We start from the raw sequence: 23708 nt of genomic DNA, 5'->3' as shown, positions 1-23708 counted from the left end.
GCCCGCCGCGCGCGAGAGGCGCGCCGCGCGCCGATTGGCCGGAGGGGCCGGTGATTGACGGCCCGGCCCGCCAGTCGCGGAGCGGCGCGCGCGGGACAGCGGCCGGCGGGCGATGGAGCGCGGGGCTGTGAGGGACATGGCGGCCAGGCTGGGGCTGAGGGGAGCCGCCCTGCTGGGGTACGGCGGGAGCGGGACACACCGCGGGATGGGGACACACCCCGTGGGACACCGGGACACCCCCGCGGGGATCGGGACACACACCGCAGGGATCGGGGACACGCTCTGCGCCGTCTGCCCCCGCCCCGCTCCCCCGCACAGCGCTGTCCGGCTGTGGGTGTGGTGGAGTGGCGGACCCCGAGGCATGCGGGGCTGACCCTGCAGTGCCGTCCCGCTGCTCATCACTACGAGCACACCCCATGGTCCCCGAGCCTGTGCTGCAGCCGGGCAGCTGGGCTGAGAAACCCGGGAGCGGGTCCCGTCCGCACGTTCTTGTGACATGCCAACGAGGGCTTTGTGTTTTGCAGGAAAGCCGAGGAGTATCTGCGGCTGTCCCAGGTGAAGTGCACGGGGTTAATGGCTCAAATGACGGCGACCAGCAGCGCTGTGATGTGCCTGGACCTGGCGGCGAGTTTCATGAAACAACCGATTGACAAAGTAAGATGCGGTGGCTGTCAGTGCATTCTGTGTTAGCCCACTGAAATCATCGTTCTGTGAAGTGTATGCTGGGAGCAGGAAAGGGAAATAATAACTGACTGACTAGTGTGCTGCTAGACACAGCGTTAGGGCTTTCACTATTTAGAGTTTGAAACGGCAAATTTAGATCAGTGTCGTAGTCACTTCTCAAGTTGAGCTTGCTTTGGTATAATTTCAACTCTTTTAGTAGCAAATAAATTACCAGCAGGGATGTTAAGTTTAAGACCTGTCCCTTTTACTGTTGGGGGGAAGCAGGGGCTCCGAGGAATCTCCCTCTGTAGAGGTACCATAAACCTCCACCTGCAAACCTGCCAAAATAATGCCTGGAATAAGATGTTCATGATTTTCCGTTTACAGACAGGGGAGAATTTAATTGGACCTGACCCCATGAGGAGTAGCAGGAAGGTGATGCTCATGTCTTCAAGTTCCCCAGATTTTGCTAATTCTTGGTTTTAACCATCTTGGGATAAAAGGGACAGGTCACATTATATGGAAATATCAAACCATATTTCCAGTGAAATGGTCTAATGATATCACTGTGGCATTCAGGAAGGAATCTTGCTAACTTTTGGGGTTTGTCTTTGTCTTCTTGAAAGAGCTACTGTGTTAAACTCTCCGGGTTGAACAAGAACACCTACCAGAACTCCATGAAGTCCTTGGAGTGTTTGCTGGAGGTGAACCCCAGGCTGGGAATGCGAGACTTGGCTGTGCAGTTTTGCTGCACAGAGGCAGTGAACATGGCTGCAGAAATACTACAGAGGTGAGGAAGCTCTCCTGGTAAACACTGGTAAGATTCTTTGTTCATTAGATGTGTGAAGAGCTTGATGTCTGGAAGGGGCACATATTCCCACTGGAGCAGTGAGGTGAGTTCTTAGCACTGACAATCCAGCCATGATCCAGGCCACTTTTTGGAATACATGAGAAAAGACTTAGTCTGTGAATCTCAGTAAGTCATTGTCTGACTCTAAATTCTTCAGCTGGGAATAGTGTAAAAAAATACAGCACTCTTAGTTCCCCTATTTGTCCATAGCATCAGACCGTCATCCATTTAACTGCTGATCACAGCACAGTTCAGATGTAATGCTCAGTAGAGAGAAATCTTCCCTTCTGGAGACGCAGACCTCTTAAAATGCAAATTACCTGCAAAACCAATAGGTAAGAACACTTCAGTGTATTCAAGGGAGTTAACTAAAATTTCCTATTCTGTAATACCTACTTTAATCAGAGCAGTCCCTGAAGGGCTCTGTTCTGCTGTGCTGTCACTCTGATAGCACATTTAAATGCTGCTAGGTCAGTGAACAAAGGCTGTGCATGCTTTTGGGTGCTTAGTACAAACTGGAAAAAAATAGCCTGGGGACAGGTGGACAACAAAAATTAAATTCTTCAGTGCTGCACATTCACTATGTCGTTTTCCATATTTAAGCCTCCATCTGTGTAACATACATATTGTAGAAGTCCAAGAATCTATAATGCTGCCCTCTCTTGTAGGATGGATTTATGCAAAGCATCTCATTGTAATTTTTAGGTGTAGTGTAGAGCTAAAAGTACTGTGTGGATGGAGAGCACAAGAAACAGATTTTACTGACATGCCTTCATCCAGAGCTCCAGTTTAAAATACCTTTAATTCAAAAAGAGCAAGGTCATCCCAATCCCTTTCTTTTCCCTGGTCTTTTTTGCTCTTCTCAGCCAGTAGCAGCTGTTTCTGCTTGACTGGGTTGCAAAGGACCAAGTGGTCCAACAGACCCCTTAACTGCTGAGTCCCACGTGACAGATGTATTGCAGCAGCTTCCTTTGAGGCAAATGCAGTATCCAATTATCCCTTGCTGTTCTCTAGGTATGAATCCAGCCTTTCTGAAGCGCAGAGGATGGACCTTGATTTCTCAAAACCACTTTTTTTAACAGCTTCACTATTCACTGCATGCAGGTGAGTGTAGCTGGGGGATCTCCTGGAGGCTGAAATGCCTGGTGACACACTGAGCAATCTAAGCAGCTGCTTCATCTAGGGTCCTGCTTAGCATGTGCTGCTCCCCTGCTCCTGAAAATAGGGACAGCTGTAGCAAACCAGGCCTTTGCTTGCACTGAAGTCTCCAGCCTACATTGTACACAGCAGAAGGTTATATGGATTTTGGAGGAATACTGCTCAAGGTGTAAGAATGGCTACCAGCTCACTCCTGAGCACCAAGAAACAGCCTTTCTGGATAAGGAGAAGCCCTGAGCCTACACCATCACATCCTGGGGTGCTCTGGCCTCTGGAGATGGCTCTGGTAGCTGTGGGCCCAGATCAGGAAGAGCTGCATGACTCAGCCAACACTTGGCAAGAATTATCTTGTGTGCAAAGATTTCCTCAGCATTCCACCTTGTAACAGCCTTACTAAGCAGAGACTGACAAAGATTCTTTTGACACAGGGGTCTCATTCAGCTTTTTGCAGTAGTGGGATTTTGTTCTGGTTCCTTGAAAATCTGAAAAATACTTTTTCCCAATACAATTTCCTTATGTAACTTGAACTCACTGTGAGTTTCAATTCCTGATCTGTATTGACTGAATACTGTAGGGGTCTGGTAGCAAATTTCTGAGTGAGACAAGGATAGGTAGGACAAAACTCAGGCCTGCCTTTCTCATTCTTCCAGGTAGTGTTGGTACAGCAGTTATCACTTCACATAATTAATAGTTGCTGGAGTGTTGCTTTGTACAGAGATAACAACTTTCTCTTATAGGTGTTTGAAGCTAAAAGTGGACAAAACTAAAATGGTGGCCACATCTGGAGTGAAAAGAGCAATATTTGACCGGCTGTGCAATCAGCTGGAGAAGATAGGCCAGCAACTCAGAAGTAAGTCTTTGGCTTTGTCCCTGTAAGACATCACACCCATCCCATGGCCTCCCAGTTCCCCATCCTTTTCCACTGATGATTTCATTCTGATCACTTTTAGCTGCCCCTTTCAGCCACATCTGCCCAATCCATTCCAGCATGTTTCCTGCAGCCCAGTTCCCAGTCACAGTCATTGTTTCTGGGGAAGTCACAATAGCTTAGCATGTGGCAAGGCCAAAAATAAGTATCTTCCTCTCTTCCCAACTGCCCATTGCTCCTTTACAGTCTCTGCTGCAGTTTCTTCCCTGCTTCCCCCATACTACCCGACCCAACTTGGATTTCTCCTTCTTGCTTTCTGCATCCCGTTAACATGGCAACATGACACATTTTAACACAAACATCGTGCTCTGACTGACTCACTACTATGCTTTCCTTTCCCCACTGCAGGATTAACAAGCATAATTCTGGTAATAACTCAGCCATTCCTTGACACCATCCCTCCACACAGTGGGCAGACATGAGGAACCATTCTTACCTGTGGTTAAGCCTGCAGTTCACTCCTTTTTTTGGAGGAAAAAGACTGAGATATGATCCACACCCTCCTGTCCTTCTATCTCTGCTGCTTCTTACTTCTCTCCTTTTCCCTTTCCCAGGCTTTCATTCTGACTTTCCCACTGAGAGTTACCCTGTGTTCATGCTTCATATCCTGAAGTTTTGTGGAACATACAGCCTGAACCTAAACCAAAAGCTGCAGCTCTCCTAGGCATGGACCTTCCCACAGTACAGTGCCCTATAAAAACCCAAACCTTACCCCACCACTAAAGCAGCTAAAGGCAGCTGGGAGTTTCTTTACCAGTTCAGGGAGGATCATGTATCTGTACACAGGGACAGCCCTGTGCATGTTGTGGGTATCTGTAATACAAACTGTGGAAATGGAATAGAAGGGGAAGAAATAACTGACAATCCTGCCACAGTAATCTAGAAGGGTAGATTTTGGGCAATGAACATGGTGGATCATTGTGGATACAAATGCAGCAGCATTTTGCTGCTAATTAGCAACCTGCTAATTAAAGCAGTCAGTCCATGCAACCCTTCAAGTGTGTTGGCACCTCTGCCTGTAGAACTTTAGCATCAATCTGGACCTGCTCTGACTGGGTGACATTATTTTTGGAAGGTGGCAGTGCTGTCTAGTTATTACATGTAGGCCACCCGTGGGGCCCCAAACACCACTCAGAAGTAAAGCAACTTACTTATTTTTTTTAGAAGATGATGTTCCACTGGCTGAAGAGACACCTGAAAGCCTGCAGACCTGCCTGGAGCACTGTGAGCAGGAAGATGGTAAGTTGAGCTCAGCTATGAGTGAAAATTACCTCCCCAGGGTAGTCTTGAGCTTTATTGCTGGTCAGTATTTTAGTTGTGGGATAGGCCAAAATCTCACAGCAGCTCGCTCCATCCTGCATCCACTGGCTATGGAAGGATGGAGAGAACCTGGCAGAAGGATAATGGAGTTTATACTGAGTAGTCCTAGTACAATTAAGGTTAACTCTTCTGTTCAGACAAAGGTGAAGAGGAGCAGCAAACCACAAGATCAGATAACACAGGGACAGACCCCCTGCTTGTGTCTGTGCATGCGCTCACTGCCACCATGATGGCCTGTCATGGACTTTTTGTTCCCTCACAGGATCTGAAGATGATGAGGAGATGCCACATAAACGGCCCAAGACTGAAACAAAGCAGGACTATGAAGAATGGAAAAAGAAAATCCTGGAAAACGCTGCTAAGGCACAAGAGACAAATAGTGCTGCCTCTGTAATGCCACCCAGTAATGCAACTGCTGCTTGCTCTTAATCCTAACTATCCCTCTGCTCTACCAGTACTTCAGTAGCATGACTGATGGCTGCCTCATAGCCAGCTGATTTTGTTTAGTTTTTAAGCATTGAAGAATGTTATTTTTAATAAAATGACACCAGGATTGAGGTGATTTTACAGGAAGCCTGTCTTGACTACTCACCAAGCTGGTACCTGAGCAGCTTTGGCATTAAGGGGGTAAAATAACTTCATTCTCTTGCTGCAAGAAGCAAGGAACATTCTAATGCTACTTTAAATGTAAATAAGATAAAAGCTCCAGGCCCCTGAGCCCCTGGCTGGAAGCAGTCAGTGAAATAAGAGAGAGGGGACCAAAGTTAATCTGCAAAGCCAGCAGAGAAATTAAGACTTTTTTTTTTAAAATTGCTTTTATATTTTTTACTGTTGAAGAAATACTGTTTAGTAACTGATTTTGACTTATTTTCATGTGTATAGGAATGAAGTCTCTTGTGCTTTTATAGGAGGTCCCAAATATTCCAAGAAACAATAAAAGCGGTGGAAGGAAAAGCTTTGTATTATGACATCATGTTCTTGGCAGATGTACTTAAAAAACAAAGTAAAAGACACACAGGAGATGCCTGTGCTTTTAGAGGGAAGATAACCAGGGGACAAGGATCTTGACTGGGTATTGGTTTTTTTGTGTTTCACAGTCAAACTCAGAGGAGAGAGGGCCCTGCCCTGTAATTTGTGGAGGCAACATCTGTGATGCTACACTGACATCCCAGCTTCTCAAACTGTAATTTGTTTTAACTACTGTTTGAGGAAAAAAACATGACTTTTAGCAGTGCAGGCCTGATGTAACTGTAACAAAACAAACCAAGTCTTTGTTCCATTTCTCTGGCATGTTTTCTGCCTGGGATGTACAAAGAAAAGTTTACTTTCATAACACTCATGTCAAAAGCAACCCAAAAGCCCCAAGTGTCTGTATGAAGCAAGATAAATTATCTTATGTCTGAGCATTTAGATTTGAAACCCTGCACCCACCTGAGCTTCTTAACAGTATTTTAATGCTCTGCCAAATGTCTCCCTGCTGTGCACACTCCCTGCTCACGTGAGACACTGATCACAGCAGGATTACAATAGCTGGTATCATTAATCAGATATCAGTGGGGCCAGTTCTTTTTTGTCATGTACTCTTCCAGGGACTCAGTTCACCTGTGGTTCATCCCTTAAGCTTTCTGTAGATCCCAAATGCACATGGTGAAACTATCCCCTCAGGCTGCAGGGGTGGGTCCCACTGTTGTGCAGAACCACGGGATGGCTTCATATTAGATTTCTAAAGGGATTTCTTTATATTAGAAACAAAATAGTCATCCTGCTGGCCAGAGGCAACTTCTCTCTGTAGAAAATAGAGAGGAGATACGTACAAGACGGCAGAGAGGAACTCTATGTTACATTCTTAGAAGCAGCACATACTAATAGGAAAATTAAAACTTCGTGGCCTCTTTCATTTCTCCCAATGTATTAAAAAAAGGAGATTGCTTGGAGCCAACTTTAATTAGCAAGAGCTAACTTCATTCCAGGTGAGACTTCTGAAATGTAACAGTAACTATTAGGGAATGGACTCAAATTTTTGATGTGCACAGAAAATAAAGGATAGTTACCCACTAAGAGTAAAAGCTGTGACAAAATGCCTGACATGAGGAGATAATCCCACCCATTAGCACTCTGTTTTTAAGACCTACAAAGAGATGCTTTCAGGTTGGTTTGGCAATGGGGTTTAAACCAAAATTGATTGAGTATAGGCTTGTTCCACTTCCATGAAATTTATTAGTATTCAGAAATATACAGACCAATGAATATAATCACATTTAGCATGCAGAACTGCTGTGGAAGGAAAACATGAACAAAAGTGGACCTTCATAGAAGGTGATAAATTATCAAGATCGTTTCACTTGGATTTAATAATTCTTTGTCCCACTTCTGGAAATGCTGCATAAGTTGGGACTGCAAAGTGAGAAGCAGCTGAGTGGATAAGGTAATTAGGCTGGAGTAAGCCAGCCTACAAATCTCTTCATTAGCAACAAACACTGCATCTGCTAATTCAAGGGGTGTGAAAGTCCATAAAGTTCAAGGGAGCCTTACAGACACCTTTGCTGGAAAGACAGTTTTAATAAAAGTATTACTTTCCATTTTTCCTAAGGGCCCATCCAACTCACACTGAGTGTTGCAGAATCTACAACAGGAAACCACGAGTTTAATAAATAATGTTATACTTTTATCCGAGAGATTTTAAGTGGTGCCCACTCTATACATCAGGAAAAAAAAAAAAAAGCTTAAAATCCAAAATAAGTTAGTACTGTGAAGAAAACATTTAATGTTCAAGAGCAAAGTGGGGAGAAAAAAAGGGCTTCAACCTCCTAACTGGACTAAAGGCAGAGTCTGACAACACATCCCTGTCACTGAACCTATTAGAAATAAAACCTGTTTTGCATGTCACACCATATCAGCTTCTCAGACTTCATTAAAATTTTCAGAGAGGAGAAAAAATCCTCAAACTAAAACTTATAAACTTAAGGGCTGCAGTCACAGCCGATGAGAAGCACTTAAAAGTTTTAAATATCTAAAAAAACTGTATCTGGAAATCTCTTCTGTACAGCACGAGATCTTTTTGCACAGACCCAGTGGTTGTTACATGATTTGTATTTGTGGCAGGTTCACATATCTCCTTCCAGAAGCTCAATCAGTTCAGCTCAATTCCACTTGCCATAAGAAACAGCAGCAATGAACCAACTTGAACTGCTTCAAACCAGGATTCCTCATAGTTCCTAATTATGCAGTCATTATTTTTCTAAAGCAGAGAGTAGATTAAAAAAGAACACACCAAAAGAACAAACCAAAACAATTTAAACCTATCATGTTTGGGGGAAAAAAATAACCTTTCTGAGAGAAATGCAGAAGAAAAGGGTATCAGTTATCTTTTGTTCTGGGGAAAAAAAATAACCTTTCTGAAAGAAATGCAAAGAAAAGTGTATCGGTTATCTTTTGTTCTAAGTAACAAACAGCTGATGGAGAAGTTGTGCCACTGTTGTAGCAATCCTTTAAAAATAACATACATCACTCTGTAAGAAAGTCTCCAGATTGCATTCTTGGTGTGAGAGAAAACTGACCAAGGATTTTGTGGTGTAAACACACCACACACCAACACCACTCTGCAGAATCAAAGCCTTCAGCAAGAAGTCAGCCCCAGTAACAGCCACGTTTTTCCACCACTACTTAAAACAACTCAAAACTTGAAAAAAACAAACAAAGTAGCTTCTGCTTTCAGAAATCATTTCAGTGCCTCTTCCTTGAGGCACTTCTGGCACCTTAGCACTAACACACACAATAACTGAGGAGGACAGTCCCAGAACCTCACATTATAAAACGGGGGTAGAAATTATTGAAGATATCGAGTGTCCTTCTTTCATGGCTTTGTGTCCATCTCCAAGAGTGGGGGATGCTTCACACAACCTTATGCAAGCTTGGCAGACATACTCTGAAATCTCTTCAGCCTGTTAGCAGCAGCCACCACATAAAAATGTTTCTGTGAACAGAACAGAACAGTTCAAGTGTGAGTGAAAGGACCTTTTCTGCAGCTGACATGGATTTTTCTCCTTGGTAAATCCATTTGCCTCTCGTGACCCACACCTTGTGTGTTTTGCAGTGCTGAACCACTGGTTCTGCTGGTACTGTGTATTATGGATTGTACAGTGAAAGGTCTTTAGGTTATGTATTTTTCAAAATACAAGTGCAGAAGTTTGTCACCGAACAGCTGAAGTGTGGGACTGGAAAAAGCGTAAACCTCTGGTTTAACTCCTTGGCAAGGAATTAAAACTCCCCAGTGACAAAAAGAGAAGGAAATGGTCCTCACTGAGCTTGCCTCCCATTTCCACCGGCTTCTTTCTAACAAGATCACTGTGTTCACCTCTCAATTAAGTAATAGATAAATCAATTGAATAAAATAATAAATAAATAACCAAATATAAATAAATAAATAAACCAAATAATTTGATCAATTACCTACAATCTAATAGAGACTCCAACACAGATGATTACCTATCACTTCTTCATAAAAATATAGTTCAGAACAAGCCTGGGATTATCAGAAAGATTCTGAAGAATTCTCTGGATGGGTTTAAGGCTAATTTTTTTTTCTCTCTCTCTCCCACACTTCTACTCTGGGAGGCACAAACTGCCTTAATGTTGTAACCCTATTCAGTAGTGACACAGATGAATGCAACTATTGTCAGTGGAAAAAGTATAATGAGAAAGAACATTTAGTATAAGTTAAGTAGCACCTGAGGCCTCTGAACCTGCAGGGAAAAAAAAGGAAAACTCCTAAACATCAATCAGAAATAGTGAAAATTCAAACCAAACATGCTAAAAATAGAAGCAATACCCTTCTGCAGGACAAAATACTTAATTTATAAATGAAAATAGACTTTTCAACTCGCATTTACAATAAAGAAGCCTGTGGGCAACAAGTGAGCCGACACACAAAAGGACAGAATGGCTCTGCCTGTGCTGAGCTGATTTTCCCCCCTGGAAATAGATTTGCCAGACTTTGTCTCCTCACCTTCCATTTCCTCTGAGCCATATAACTCTGCAGCAACAACTGGGACTTCAGGCGCAGCTTGGACTTCTTGGCCTTGGCAGGGAGGTTGTTCAGCCACTCGTGTTTCAGACACTGAGTCGCGCTCATCCTGCAGCTGAGGGAGGAAACGAGCCCTGTCAGCCCAGCCACCCTTGCTGCCACTTCCTCAGTGCCCTTGATGAACAAACTGCCTCAAATGAATGAACACAAGTGAAAATGCTTCCTGAGATGACGTGGATCCCAGTGCATGGCATCCTAACGACACCCTGCCCTCTCTGGCCTGAGGGGTGAGGGGGGTGCAGAGCAGCTGGCGGGTCTGCCGTGGGTGGGCTGAGCTGTGCTTGAGTTCATCAGTGTATGCATCATTTTATGATGCAAATGCAGAACTTTGCTGACAGGAGAGTAACATTTGTAGTGTTATCTCTCTGTCCTCATAGGCTTATTCTGTGCCTCATATTTAAAAAGCACAATTGCCTCTTCACCCTAAACTTAGATCAAGCTGAGCACAAGTTATAATATCCTGATATCCAGAAATGGGCCAAAATGTCCTGGTCTATCCTAAAAGCTTTGGGAAATACATGGTAATAGAGGAAATCTTGAGGTAGATGGTGTTGAGAAAAGACCGTAATTTGCCTTTTTCAAAACAAAAGCCTATGCCTAACTCATGAGCTTTGGCTGAGCTGTCACCGAGAACATGAGTTCCAATGACTCCAGCCTGCTTAGCCCTGATTTCAGCAGTCAGGGGAGGGAGGGAAAGGTCTTGCACAAGGCCAGACCCACTGTCCCAGCATGGCAAAGGTGCCTGGTCAGTAGGAGAGCTGGGCTGCCACACAACTCATGAACAACTGGGCCAGACAGTTGTTCTTGGCAACTCACTGACAACACTCTTAATCCTTTCATTCACAGATTCTAACCAGACTTTGCAGAGTGTCCCTCTGGAGCTCCAGTTCCCATTGCACAGAAAAACTGAAGACTCCAAAGCCAAGTTTAAAGTCTCATAGCAAATCATCATCACAGCCTGAGAAAAACCCATTTGTTCTCTCCTGCTGGCAATATGCTAAATTTCAGTTTCTTCTTTGCTTATCACAGGACTTATTCAAAATGCAATTAAGTTCTAGAACTGATTTGTCTGATTTAGGTAATGATCTGGAAGTTGTTAATATTCTAAGCACTGCTTTGAATTCCCCTCAAACACACAATCTGTTTTACTGTATGCATCATTTCCTGGTTTGATTAGTTTTATATCACTATTTGGCATGAGAAAAATTTCTCATCCAACCCCACAGCCATGATTTGACATCAATATCATTCTCATTTCTCCTGTTGTTTCATATGTGCAATCACTTTTTATCTCAGTGGAGCCAAGACTAAGAAGCCACATGCAGAGTTAATTCTCAAATGCTCCTTAATATCTCCCAAATGCCTGTAGACCACTTTAGAAGAGAACAATGCACATTTTCACAGCTGCAGCTTCCATTTATCCTCCGTGGCATTCAAGAGGCATTTTTGCAATTTGTGTCAGGGCTTGTGAGAATCCAGAGTAACAATAGAAATAGTTTTTGCTCAGAGAAGCAAAAGCTTCAGAGACAGATTCCTACACTGCAAATCCTTCCAGATTTCCTGTGTTGTGTTTCTCAACTGTTAAAACCAACTTTATTAAGTCAGGGTACACAGACACTTTCCTTTTAAATAGGGACTTCTGAATTACTGAGGAACTGCCCAGCAAGCCCAGATACAGCATACAAAAATGTCACATAGTAAGTTCTCATTGTTGACTGCAATCCAAACAATTGGCTGATAGGAACTTGATGTCATTAGGTGCTACTGTCCTCATGATCAGACACACAGGTACCTTTTCTCCTTCACGAGCAGCCTGGAAATAAAGTCTTTCGCTTCCTCTGAGAGCTGTTCAAATGCTTCTGCATCGAAATCCCAGCTGCAATTGAGTACATAATTCATTGTCTCTGCATCAGTTTCTCCCAGGAATGGGGACAGGCCACTAAGCCTTAAAAAAACAAAGAAGGGGAGGAGAGGAGTTACCATATGCAAGATATGTTTTTCCTTCTATGAATACTCTGCTTTATAATTGTTGTTAGCCCATGCAGAGGAAAAGCTCTCAGCTATGGAGGGTTCCACTTAGTCCCTGCTAAGAAAAGCCAACATTTTGAGGCAATATCATGTTGTAATTTTAGTGTTACTCTCCAGCAGTTCACTCGGCTCGTCAGGGAGCGCTGTTCCTAGATCCCCAAGGAAATGGATTCCATGGGGATCCAGGGACATCCTTCAGTGCTTTCCCAGCTAGGAAAGCTAGGGGGACTCAAGAGCTTTCCCAAATCAAGGCCCATATCGATATGTGGCTTGATTTAAACAGAATTCTGAACAATAGATTACTTTTTCCCATTAGTCTCTAAGCCCAGACTTATTGCTTCCATCATTCTTTACTTCATTCAGTTGGGTTTTGGCTAACATACAAACTTAAACCAGAAATGTATCCAGTCCCCAGAAAACACTTGTGAAAGATTCTGGGATGCAAAGCCATCAGAAGGCAGAGGCTTTGGACAGACAGGCTGTCCATGGCTGCCATCCAGGTATCAGAGAAAAGTTTTAGCCCTATTTATGGCAAGACATTTTTCAGACCCATGGCCTAAAACCATAAGATTAATGCTCCTGTGCAGATGCACACCAAGTCGAAGCTAATAAAATGCTCAGATTGCAAATTTGAAAATTAATTCAAGTCCTAAAAAACACAGCCAAAATGGAAATTCTCACTTGTTTTGGGCAGCTTTTCTGAGTGAAAAAAAAACCCTGACCCATTTTAAGATGGTAAGGGAGAAGAACATTTACATACTGGTCAAAAGGATTACTTGTTGTTTAGAGACTTTGTGCACACAGCGAGGTGCCTTTGTATTAAAAGCTGGGGGTTTTAACAGAATTAATTAGGAGGAGTCACAGCCAGATGGGCTCAGTGGCTGCTCATTCCTGCCCTGCAGACCCCTCATCACCACGACCCCTCATGGGGTTACTCACAACATGTACGTGATGACCCCCACACTCCACATGTCCGTTGGGAAGGAAACAAAGTCATAGTTCACCACTTCAGGAGCCAAGAACTCTGGAGTCCCAAAATTAACCTTCAGTTTCTCACAGGGTTTGTACCTGTACCGGAACAAAGAGAGGTCAGTGTCGAGCACGGGCTGGGGACAAATCTCACAGAGGGAAGAGCAAGGCAGGGCTTTTCGTGTCAACAGGGCTGAGGGAGCAGAACTGACACCCAGGCCATCAGGGCAGCACTGAGGTGACCTCAGGTGAATATCCATCACCCATCCCAACGCCAGGGCAAAACCAGGAGAAACACCAAGGACACTAAAGCCTGCAAAGGCCTCTCCCACAGAGTGGTAGCAGCTTTACTCTCTGCCAGGCACCACAGGATGCTTTCTGGCAGATGTTGTCCAACATAATAAATAAAGCAGCTTTGATTACAAAAGGTTTGGAGAGTATTTGCTTAGTGGGATGTGCCCAGTTACAGCTCAGGGCAAAGGTCTGCATCACACATATGAACACAATATAACTACTAAGGTGGGACTCTGAAGATGATTATTTGGGCTTGTAACAAGTTAAATAGTGACACCACATAGGGGGGAAATGATTATGTTCTATTGCTTAAAGGGAAAGGTTACTGAACCAGTTACCTTTTTGTTAACCAGTACTGAACCAGTAACATCTCAAACCAGAATTGTTACTGAACCAGTAGCAATTGTCACTGATGGCAGCTGAAGTTACATCTATGTACAGACTGAACAAACCACTAAAGCACTGCTTTTAAATCTGTTTCCTGGAGGATCTTGTTTTCAAAACTGCTTTAATAGCAGTTTGTATCTTTACCTTCCCAATTTAAACAAACAAAAAAACAATGTGTACATTTCTTTTCCTTCAGAAGTATTTTATGGAGACAAAGTCCTTGAACAGATCTTACATACGTGCACACAAGTACATATATGCATCAATGTACCAGCTTTTGGCTTAAGAAAAGCCTCAAGGGGGTTAGAAAATAGAGAAATGTTATTGTTCTTACTGGTATGCTAATGGAAATAATTCCTTTGTATTCCAGGGCAATTGACTCATGCTCTCACAGTTTTCCTTTAACAAACTCATGCAAACAAAGTAAAAGAATGGAGAAAAGTCCATATTTCTCTGAGGGTTTCCTGTTTCACATGGGGTGGCTCAAACTCGGGTTTTTCCCCCATTTTTTTCTTTCAATCAGCTTTGCTATGTAAAGAGTTTAGCAGATAATTTCTATAACTAGAACCTGCACAATGAAACCCAGCAGTCAAGAAGTCTCTGAGAGCCTTCATGGAGTCCCTAGAGTAAAAGCTCTACATGGGGAATAATTTTGAGATAATTAGAACAGCAGTATAGCTTTATCCAACAGAAATGTAATTTGAAAAAGTAATTAGATAATTAATGCACACAGCAGAAAACTCATGCCTGCAGAAGCATAACGCTTAGCTCATTCACATAGCAGAATTATTTTAGAGCCACTAAAACACAACCCTTTGAAAGAACTACCAAAACCAGGTCAGAGGTTTGTGAATTTGATTGGGGTTTGGTTTTCAAAATAAATTCACAACTGAACTCTCTTACCTCCTTGCTAATCCAAAGTCAATAATTTTAATCTGGTTTCCTGTGTGATTTACACATAGTATGTTTTCAGGCTATAAAAAGAAGAGAGGGTATTTTAAAGTTAAAGGTTTGAGAGAGAGATCTAGTAAAAGAGCATGTAAAAAGTAATTTCTAGGATAATACTTTTCCTTCTGTTCCTGTCACAAGAGAAGGACTTGACAGGCATGCTCAGTTAGTGAAAGGTTTGGGTTTGGACCTCTGATAAAGAAGCTTAACTTCCAGTCCTGTGTAACAACATTCCAGTGTTTCACCAGAGATGACAAATAGATTTTGTAATAGAAAGGCTCTCTGTGTAAAATGGTAAAGTCAGTCTGATGCTTGAGGCTCACCCACTGGATTTACTTGTTATCTATAAAAGTACCTCCACAAAAGGCCACAAGAAACAGGCCAAATGCATCCACAAAGAATTCTTTTCCCAATGAGAATGTTTTTCAAGGTGGGGATGGGGCGGGGGTGATGGGGTCCAAACTTGTTACAACTGCAGAACTGCAAGAAGGCCAGCCAGGTCTAATATCACTTGTGTAAGGCTTGTGTATAAACAAGCAGGGGGAAAAACCCTAACAGTTGGTATTTCTGTTTAAAAATATCAGTTATTAGGGGACCATTAGGAAAACATTGTCATTTGCCTCAGGTTGGTTCCAGGCAGTAACGAGTACAAACTATAGAAAGATGACTGAATAGGTGAATAGATGATTGATTTGAACACAGTTGCAAAGGGGTGGGGGAAATGGAGGGAATACTGTGGGCATTTTGAGGCAAAGAGGGTTTAGGTGGGGCTTTTTTAATTGATGACAAAAGGGCATTGTTTAAATATTGCCCAGAACGAAAAGCTGCTGATTTAAGAAAGGCAAAAACACAAAATCCTGACCAGTTCACTATTCCAGGCAGGCTACTGAATAGACACCGGAAAAAAGTGATAAATCTCTCGAGCTCCATTCATTGTACTATTGCATTAAGTCTGTTCCTTTCTGACATAAATCCATGAAATGAGCAATGACTTTGTAATTAGAGAGTGTGGTGGCTCAAACAGCATCACCAAAGCACAGAGAGCACAAACAACTGACCTTCAGGTCTAAATGCAGAATATAATGCTGGTGCAAGTAGTGCACTCCTTCACAGATCTGTTTGGTGAACAGGATGGCATCCAGCTCAGTCAGGTGATAGTTTTCATCTGTGATCCGGTCAAATAATTCACCACCATCAAGACTAAAATTTTGACAAAGAAAATTGTTAAAACTCCTTAAAATTCTGTGTTAGCTCGATTAATTTCCAAGTTGGGAATTAGGCTCTGTAATCGAGCAAGGGTCCTAACAACAAATTCCATATAAAGTACATCAGTAGCCTCAATGACTTCAAGAGACTAATTTCTCTGCGTGGAATTAAGTGTCAATCTAAGTGCAAATATGGAAAAGTTCTCACTAACTTTTGAGGGGAGATACATGACAAACCCAAACCCACATGACCTGGGGATGGGATGGGGACCCGAAGAACCTACAGGAAGCACCAAAGTATGTATTACTCATTCATCTTAGTCTAAGGGAAAATAAGTCTTCAATCTACAAAATTAACTAAATGAAACATCTCAGACTGAAAACTATTTTACATGAGCTGACAATTGACCTTAACCCAGCATGAAAGAGAAAATTAGTCAGACATGGAGCTCTGAGAAGTTCTGCAAGGTAAAAACTTAAAGTATATATTTCAATTTACACATTTTAAATGTCTTATATTTTTAGTTTTTATTTATTTTTTTCTTTTTTTTCCCCCTACATTGTTATTAAAAATCATTCTATAGAAGAAACTCAGTTTTTAGGTTCTAAAACTTCAGGTGTTTTGTAAATCAATATGCCAATACACAGAAAAAGGCAACAGGAATACATCATGAAATCTTCCTTTTCCTATGTGAATCCCATATTTGATCTAGATGAAAATTCTTATTTAGCTTCAAATGGGGAGACACTTTTACTAACCCTAAAATTATTCAAAGGCAGACCATGTGTATAATTAATCACTTTTCTACCTCCTCCATATCTTTTGTAATTCTACTTAAAACATCTCACTCCTCTTGTCTGGGTTTCTCACTTTCACTCTCTCCCTAATATGAGATTTTATTTAGTCATGACACTTTTATGTAATTTGGTATCCAGGGACAATGCTGGGGCCTGTAAGATAAATGAAAAATGAACCATGGGGAAGTTCTGTTCATTAACCATCTTGTAACTTGGTCCATACTCTTGAAGACAGCTGCCTTTCTTATCATTTGTTTAAACTGCAATCTTGCCAAATATATGATTTTTAACCTTAAGAAATTCCATTTAAAACATTTTTTTTTCCCTTCTGAGAGTGAGATCAAGTCTCTCTCAGATTGAAAAACCACTCCAGTCTTCTTCACACCTCTGAATTATCATTCCTTATTTCCTTTAGTGACCTGAGAAAACCCAAACATCTGACAATTCCTGAAGTAATTTAAACTTACTATTCCATGATCAGAGTGACACTATTTTTGGCTTCAAAAGCATCGTAAAGCTGGATCAGATTCACGTGATTCAACTGGTTCATGATGTTGATTTCATTTTTTACTTCCTCCTGGAGAAAAATAACAAAGCAACAAAAAATGAGCAAAACACCCTCCTTAAATCTCAACATACTGAAACAGAATTATTTGTAAAACCCAGAAACAGCTACACCACAGGTCTCAGGAGGACATAAGGCTTAATCACAAGCACGGGGAATGATGAACAGTCATACAAAGTCCAGGCTGGTCCTTAGTAAGACAGATTTTGCAGTTTTTGATGGTACCCAACAACAAGGCAGGGAAGGGGGGCTGCGGTGCTGGCAGTGAGGGCAGGCTCAGAGTCGGGCTCACAGCAGCGGGGTTACCTTCTCCTTGGCTCCTTTCACTTTGATGATTTTGGCTGCCAGGTTGAGACCAGTCGATATCTCCGTGCACTTGTGGACTTGCCCAAAACGCCCCCTGTGGATGGCAAGGAAAAGATGGGAAACCAGCTCAGCACAGCTCAGCACAAAAACCTCTCCTACGACTATTCCTGTCGCCGGGCAAAAATAGCCCAGTACAAAGTGAACGGAATCGGGTGGCCAGCAGCACGGAGCTCCTCTTTCTCTCAGCTTAGGAAGGATTAGTTTTATCTTTCCAGCCAGTTGTTCAGTGCTTACATTAAAATATTATGCCACCCTCTCATCACTGCGTTTCGCTGTGGCACGATGACCGACCCTGTTCTTGCTCAGCCCTGTAACTGGACCCGCCTGCTGTCCTTCACTGCTGTGGTTGTGGGTATATTAACAGGGATATTTCTGTCCTGGTCTCATAACTTTTTAAATGACCATAAGACCAGTAACTGTAGCCACTCCACAGACTGCATTTCTCGCGTGTTGTAAATTCTCCCCCATGTCACGCAGACACGTTAATGCCCCCTGGGATGATTTCTAAACACTGCCTTCCCTGCTATTGCATCATATTGCTTATACTTATTATAAGTATAAGCCATTATAAGCCATATTGGTAAGTGGATCAATGTGTAAATCAAGCCTTCTTGTCACATAAGTAAGGATACAAGAACACAAAAGCTGAAGCAGCTGCAGACTTCCTATTGGTGAAAACTCAACATAAGGTCAAAATAATAATAATTTCTTCCTTAGTTTTCTTTAATGTGCAATTCAGCATGGGAAAAAAAAAACATTTTTGGAAGCTGCCTGACCTAATTCTAATGGGCTTTGATGACTTCAAATGCTCTCAATGTGTCTGCCTTAAGGGTACAGGTTTTCCTCACGACACCAGCTGAGGCCAGGATTATTACAGCAAATGAAAAAACTAGTCATCCAAGACGACAGTCAGGCATCTGAACATGGAGCTGAAACAGAAACCAAGGGACACCCCTTGATTCAACAGCTACTATGAAAGCTCAGAGGTCTCCAGGATGAACCTGCTCACTCTGGCAGCTGTGAGCCTGTATGTGCCTCACACACACACATGGCCTGGGGCCATCCGAAGAAGCTAGCTCTAGCTCTCCAAGCTCACTGCTTTTCTCCAAGAGCAGCACAGCATCAGAAACAGGGATACTCACCCCCCCAGTACCTCGTGACGACACACCGAGTAGCAGGTTGTCACCTCCGTCTGCTTGACACTCACGATGCGGTGTTCGAAAGGGGCTGGAGGAGAAGGACTGTCGTCTGAAAGGAGACAAGCTGGTCACTGAGGTGTTTCTGCACACACCCCTGCACTGTTTCACCTCTCTCACACCAGTGACCTCAACCTTCAAGGCCCATCCCCTTGCTGTGCCTGCTAAACGTAATGTCAAGTCCCAGCTGCCTTCTGTGCTTCCCGGTACCCACAGCTCCACAAAACCACGTCTGCTGCTCTCCCACCTTCAGCACTGCTGTCCTGGAGGGATGATCCCAGTTTCTCCCACAGGCACTGCTGACACAGCCCCCAGTGCTGCAGTGGCTGTGGGGCTCTAGGGAAAATACTGGGGACACAGACTGGGTCAGGCAGTGTCTGACTGCTGCCAACAGGCTACGAACGCAAACACTCAACCTCAAACTCTACAGTAAAGTGCACTGCTCCCCCTCCCACCTCTTCCCTTTGTTCATGTTCCTTACCATGCCATCATTTTTTAATCTACTGGAATTCAGACAAGCACTGAAGTATCTGGATAACATTAAGCATGCAATTCTTTCACTCTTTTTAGAGTAGCACGCAAGGAAAAGAATCCCTGCCTTTGCAGCTAGCCCTGAGAATTGGGATGCTGAACAAATCCAAAATCTCTCTGTTACTTCAAGCAAGGGGCTTTCACTGCTAACACTCTTACAGATGAGGAATAAAGTCCCAGAACTGAGAACAAGCACCCACCTCCTGAATCTCAACTCCTTTTTTTTATCACAATAAACCCACTGGACACCTTTGGGAGACAAGTTTATGCATTAACAGAAATGGCCACCTGAAAAAACTACCTGGAAGTTTGAAAAAAATTACAATTGATCATCTTTTAATTGTTAGGGGGCACCTGGAAAGGCCAACACAAACAGCACTGATGAACGATGGCAGTGATTGGTAAAGTCATGAAGTTCCTCCTAGCAGCAAGATTTTTGCAGACAATCTTCAAATTAAAGCTGCAAATATTAACATTAAAACTATAAAGTTTAGTCAGTTTGTGGTAAGCTAAATCAGTTAACCATGATCACTTAATGTTCAAGTTTTTCTAGGGTAGAACTTCATTAAGGCCATTTTTGGTGTCCTCCATTTAAAACAATTTTACAGCTCATCTGCAGGTATCTTGGGCTGCAATTTAAGATGCATTCAATCCATCTCCAGCCACTGCTGAGAATGCCAGATCCAGGTCAGGACATCTACCCCTGTGGGTACATCCTGGAACACATATTTGTGCTGTCAGGAACGAGCACTCCCTGAAACATTGCAGCACAGGCCATGGCAAGATTCTCTTCCTGCAGTATTTTGTTCTGCTCTGAATCTCCAGCCCGGAGCTGCTTAAGTATGGCTTGCATACTCTATCCTAAGGAATAAATGTATTTTTTTCAAAGTTACTCATGCTTCTGATCACACATACACTTCACCCTATTTTATTTTAAATGGCATTTTTTCCCCCAAAACACACTCTGAAAGGAAATTTACTATTAAAGGGGTCTGTACAAATGGTAAGTGCTATTTACACAGTCAAAGGTGCCCATGGCAAAACGCTCTCAAGTGTAAGACGTGGGTGTTCTACTGAGCACTGCTCCAGCTATTACTGTACATCCAACAGACAGGAACAGCACAAAATCCTCAGTTTACAGGTTCCAAGAGTAACTGTGAGCAACTCACCAATGATCACTTCACCCTGCGTGGGAAGAGCTCTGTCACTGTCCAGCGCCTTTCTCTTCTCTGGTGCCACTCCTGGGCCCTGACCAACATCATTTGCACTTCCTCCTGAAGATGCAGACTCAGATTCTCTCCTCTCAGAGTTGGAATCTTTTGGGGATTTGTCTGCTTTTGCTGTTTCCTGATGGATTTTCACTTCTACCCCCACACCTTTTGCAGGTTCCTTTGCAGAGTTATTCTGTGAGGTTTTGGGCTCGCCTTTTAGTTCTGATTTCTCTTCAGCCTTTTTACCTGGCTTGGGCTTGCTCAGTAAAGGCTGTTGTTTTCCTGTTTGAGGTGTAAGTTCATTTTGCTTATTGTCCCCTTTAACTTCTGGATTTGGTTCAGTGCTGATGTTTTTAGGACTCTGTTGAAGCTTTAATTTGTCAGGCAGCTGTTTGACTCCTTTCAAGTCTGCTGGTGTGGAGGATGGGGGTTTTACTTTGGGACTTGTACCTTTCTGATCACTGGCATTTCCTTCCTTGACCATGTCAATCTTTTCTTTCGTGCCAGTCATATGTACACTGATGGATAACCTGCAGAGCAAACAGTCAACATTTGATTCAGATGGCTAACCCTACTTTTGCAGCTTTTGAGGGGAAGAAAAATCTATAAGTTTCCAAACCTGCAGATTTCTACAGTATTAATAACACCTATGTGTACCAATCCTCTTAGGAGATACTCACAACCGCTAAGGGAAGAGCACCAAAAAGCACTCTGATATTTTCCCGTGGCCTCATCAGTGTTCATGCCTGCCTCCTGCTGAGCAAAATGTCTCATTCTGCTAAGGGTTAATCCCACATTTGAAAGCTCACCCACTTTTTGCAATTATTGCAGTTGGTCTAATAAAATACCACTCATCTGGGCAGAGAGGGGACAGTGATTGCCTTCACAAATTACAGGCTGATTATCTAAATGGCTGAAAGCTCGTATGGCTCTAGAAATCCAATGGTTTGCATCCACCCCCAGTCCTCTTCCAGCTGGCTGCCTTGCACACTCAGACATCTGTGTTTGTGCCTTCTGATGGGATAGCATTCTTTCCACAGCTTTCTCTTAAAAATCCAACTTTCATAAACCCCTTCACTCCATCAATACTACTTTCCTTGGCATTCTAGCTACTGGAAAAGTTTAAAGATTTTTTTTTTTCCCTCTTATGCTGCCCAAAAAGAATACAGGTTAGAACCAATTCTCTGTGCTCCTAAAATCCATCAAAGACATCCATGTGATAAGGTTTGAGTCAACTGTTACTGCTCCAACTGTCATGAGCTGCCTGATTTTAGTGAGGCTGAACTGAAACTCGGGAAGCTGTAAAGTGGATTTTATACAATGGTAAGTAAAGAAAATTCCTGTTATCGAGGAGAGAACATACCTCATTTTCAGAAAGGTTATTGCCTCTTTCAGTGCAGCAGCCTTATTACAGAAGATGATATAAAAGAAAATGTTTCTGCTTTTGTATTACAGGAGTCTGAAGTTTCTCATTTTCTCTATCTTTAACACCCTTTTGCTGTGCTATGAATCTCAGCTGCTGCAGTGTGAGCTATCAGAGCACCTGAACACAGATCCGAGCAAACACGTCCTCTCCTATCTAGACAAGCCTGGACCCAGCAGGACTCTTGGGCATTTCTCCAAGCTGGGGAACACAATGTTCTTTTGACACTTCTGCTTGGCTTTACAAACTTCATTAAAAGCTGCATCCATTTCAGAGAGGTGTTTACCACCCTGTGTGACTTCACACTCAAAAGCATAATGGGTGTCCTGGGTAGGAAAGCTGCAGCTTCCCCTGGGGTTTACTCTGGCTTCTGCCTTCCAGTTACCTGTTGGCCTCCCTCCTCTCCAAAACTAAGTCTCTGGGGCTCAGGCACCCTCCTGTCCAAACCCATCAGCTGCTGCCCATCTCCAGGTTCACCCCCTGGCACATCATCCTCAACCAGCACTGACTTCCAAGGAGTTACAGCAACAGCTCCTCTACAGCCACCCCCCAGCCATCCCCACATGGACCCACTCCAGCTGTTGAAGCACAGTCAATGTGGATCACCAGCCAGAGCCTAAAACCCCCTGGGAAAGTACAGGGAGGTCCCTCTGCTGTCACTGTCACTGCAGCAACCAGTCTGGAGGTAACCATGTCTATAACTGGACACAAACGTTTCAAAAGAGGTCACAGCAGTGAAAGCTTCTACTTTCTCCTGCCACATCCTCACATTCTCCCAGTGTGCCAGTCATCACAATGAGCTCTTTCTCTCAGGGAGCCTATGTGCTGACATTAGGACAACTTTCTTTCATTTTTGGTAAATTATTCTTCATTCACTTTATTTGTTGACTTGTTTGGGGTTTTGTGGGGGTTTTTTTAGGAGTCCTGTAATCCCATTAGACACTTACTCATTGCACAGGATTTAAGTGCCCACTCTATATGCACTAATACCACTATGGAGTTTTCAAATTGCACGGACACAAAAGTAATGTCATGTTCTGTCTAGTCTTTGGGCACCAGTCTGTACACACAAAACACTGGGAAATTCCCCATGCAAAGTAACATACATATATACACCTGTGTGTATGGATGAGTGTGTCTATCACCCACACACAGGCATATAAATTACTTTATAGTCACCTGCCCAGACAGAGAATGCATTGGCAGTTAAAATCTCACACAGAAGTTCCATTTTCTGGGGTTTAGTTAATAGGGGTCTTGTGGTTGTGAGTTTTTGTAATTTTCTGGTGTGGGGGTTTTTAAAAGTTCAAATAAATGGAATGTAAATCAATTACATACATTACAAAACAATTATACAAGGAAAAGATTAGCCTGACAGAGACGAACAAACAAACAATCTTTAGGTGACCAAGACATTCAAAAACAAAACACAAAACCACAAGTTCTTTGGTTTTGTCATGTTCTAGTAAATATCTCATGTTCCTTTCACCCTCATTCTTAGAGAAACTATGGAGCTGGGAAGGAATGAGTGGTTTAAAATGAGCTCTCCAATGGTGGTCACCTTTCTATGCTTAATACACAGAAGCTGATGATCTAAACCCCCTCCCTCCCCTCCACAGCCCTCTGACTCCTTGGCTTCACATGACTTGACCTGTGGCCCTTTGAGTTCCTTGCCTTAACCACTCGTCAGGTCTTCCCCACTCCCATCCCAGGAGCCACCTCCTTTAATGACCTGGCTTTTCCTTTTTCCCTTCTAACACATGAAATGGTTTCAGATCACACAGA

General features: G+C 43.0%; 2 protein-coding genes across 3 annotated transcripts in view; one reads left to right on the top strand and one right to left on the bottom strand.

Moving 5' to 3' along the window:
- Positions 1–112: 112 nt before the first annotated feature.
- On the top strand, positions 113–5873 carry ORC6 (origin recognition complex subunit 6). Its single transcript, XM_027889868.1, has 7 exons — positions 113–177; positions 525–654; positions 1290–1453; positions 2528–2617; positions 3409–3521; positions 4764–4838; positions 5182–5873. Exons 1-7 carry the CDS (start codon positions 113–115, stop codon positions 5346–5348), a joined length of 804 nt encoding a protein of 267 aa, XP_027745669.1. The 3' UTR covers positions 5349–5873.
- Positions 5874–8319: 2446 nt separating this feature from the next.
- The window catches only part of MYLK3 (myosin light chain kinase 3), a 33981-nt gene continuing 18592 nt past the window's right edge, over positions 8320–23708 (bottom strand). For both annotated transcript variants that reach the window (XM_027889866.1, XM_027889865.1), the window contains exons 4-13: positions 20459–21030; positions 18705–18810; positions 17503–17596; positions 17099–17208; positions 15687–15828; positions 14584–14654; positions 12970–13098; positions 11795–11947; positions 9925–10057; positions 8320–8892 (exon numbers count right to left, since the gene is read on the bottom strand). In XM_027889866.1, the coding sequence (XP_027745667.1) occupies positions 8821–8892; positions 9925–10057; positions 11795–11947; positions 12970–13098; positions 14584–14654; positions 15687–15828; positions 17099–17208; positions 17503–17596; positions 18705–18810; positions 20459–21030 (1582 nt within the window). In that variant the 3' untranslated portion in view covers positions 8320–8820. The remainder of the gene's footprint in view (positions 8893–9924; positions 10058–11794; positions 11948–12969; positions 13099–14583; positions 14655–15686; positions 15829–17098; positions 17209–17502; positions 17597–18704; positions 18811–20458; positions 21031–23708) is intronic.

The sequence above is a fragment of the Empidonax traillii genome, unplaced genomic scaffold (genome assembly GCF_003031625.1).
Source record: "Empidonax traillii isolate 1590-97213 ecotype Southwest subspecies unplaced genomic scaffold, ASM303162v1 scaffold273:size739602, whole genome shotgun sequence".
NCBI classification, from domain to species: domain Eukaryota; kingdom Metazoa; phylum Chordata; class Aves; order Passeriformes; family Tyrannidae; genus Empidonax; species Empidonax traillii.
The sequence above is the reverse complement of the archived record's forward strand: the minus strand, read 5'-3'. Positions and strand labels throughout refer to the sequence as shown.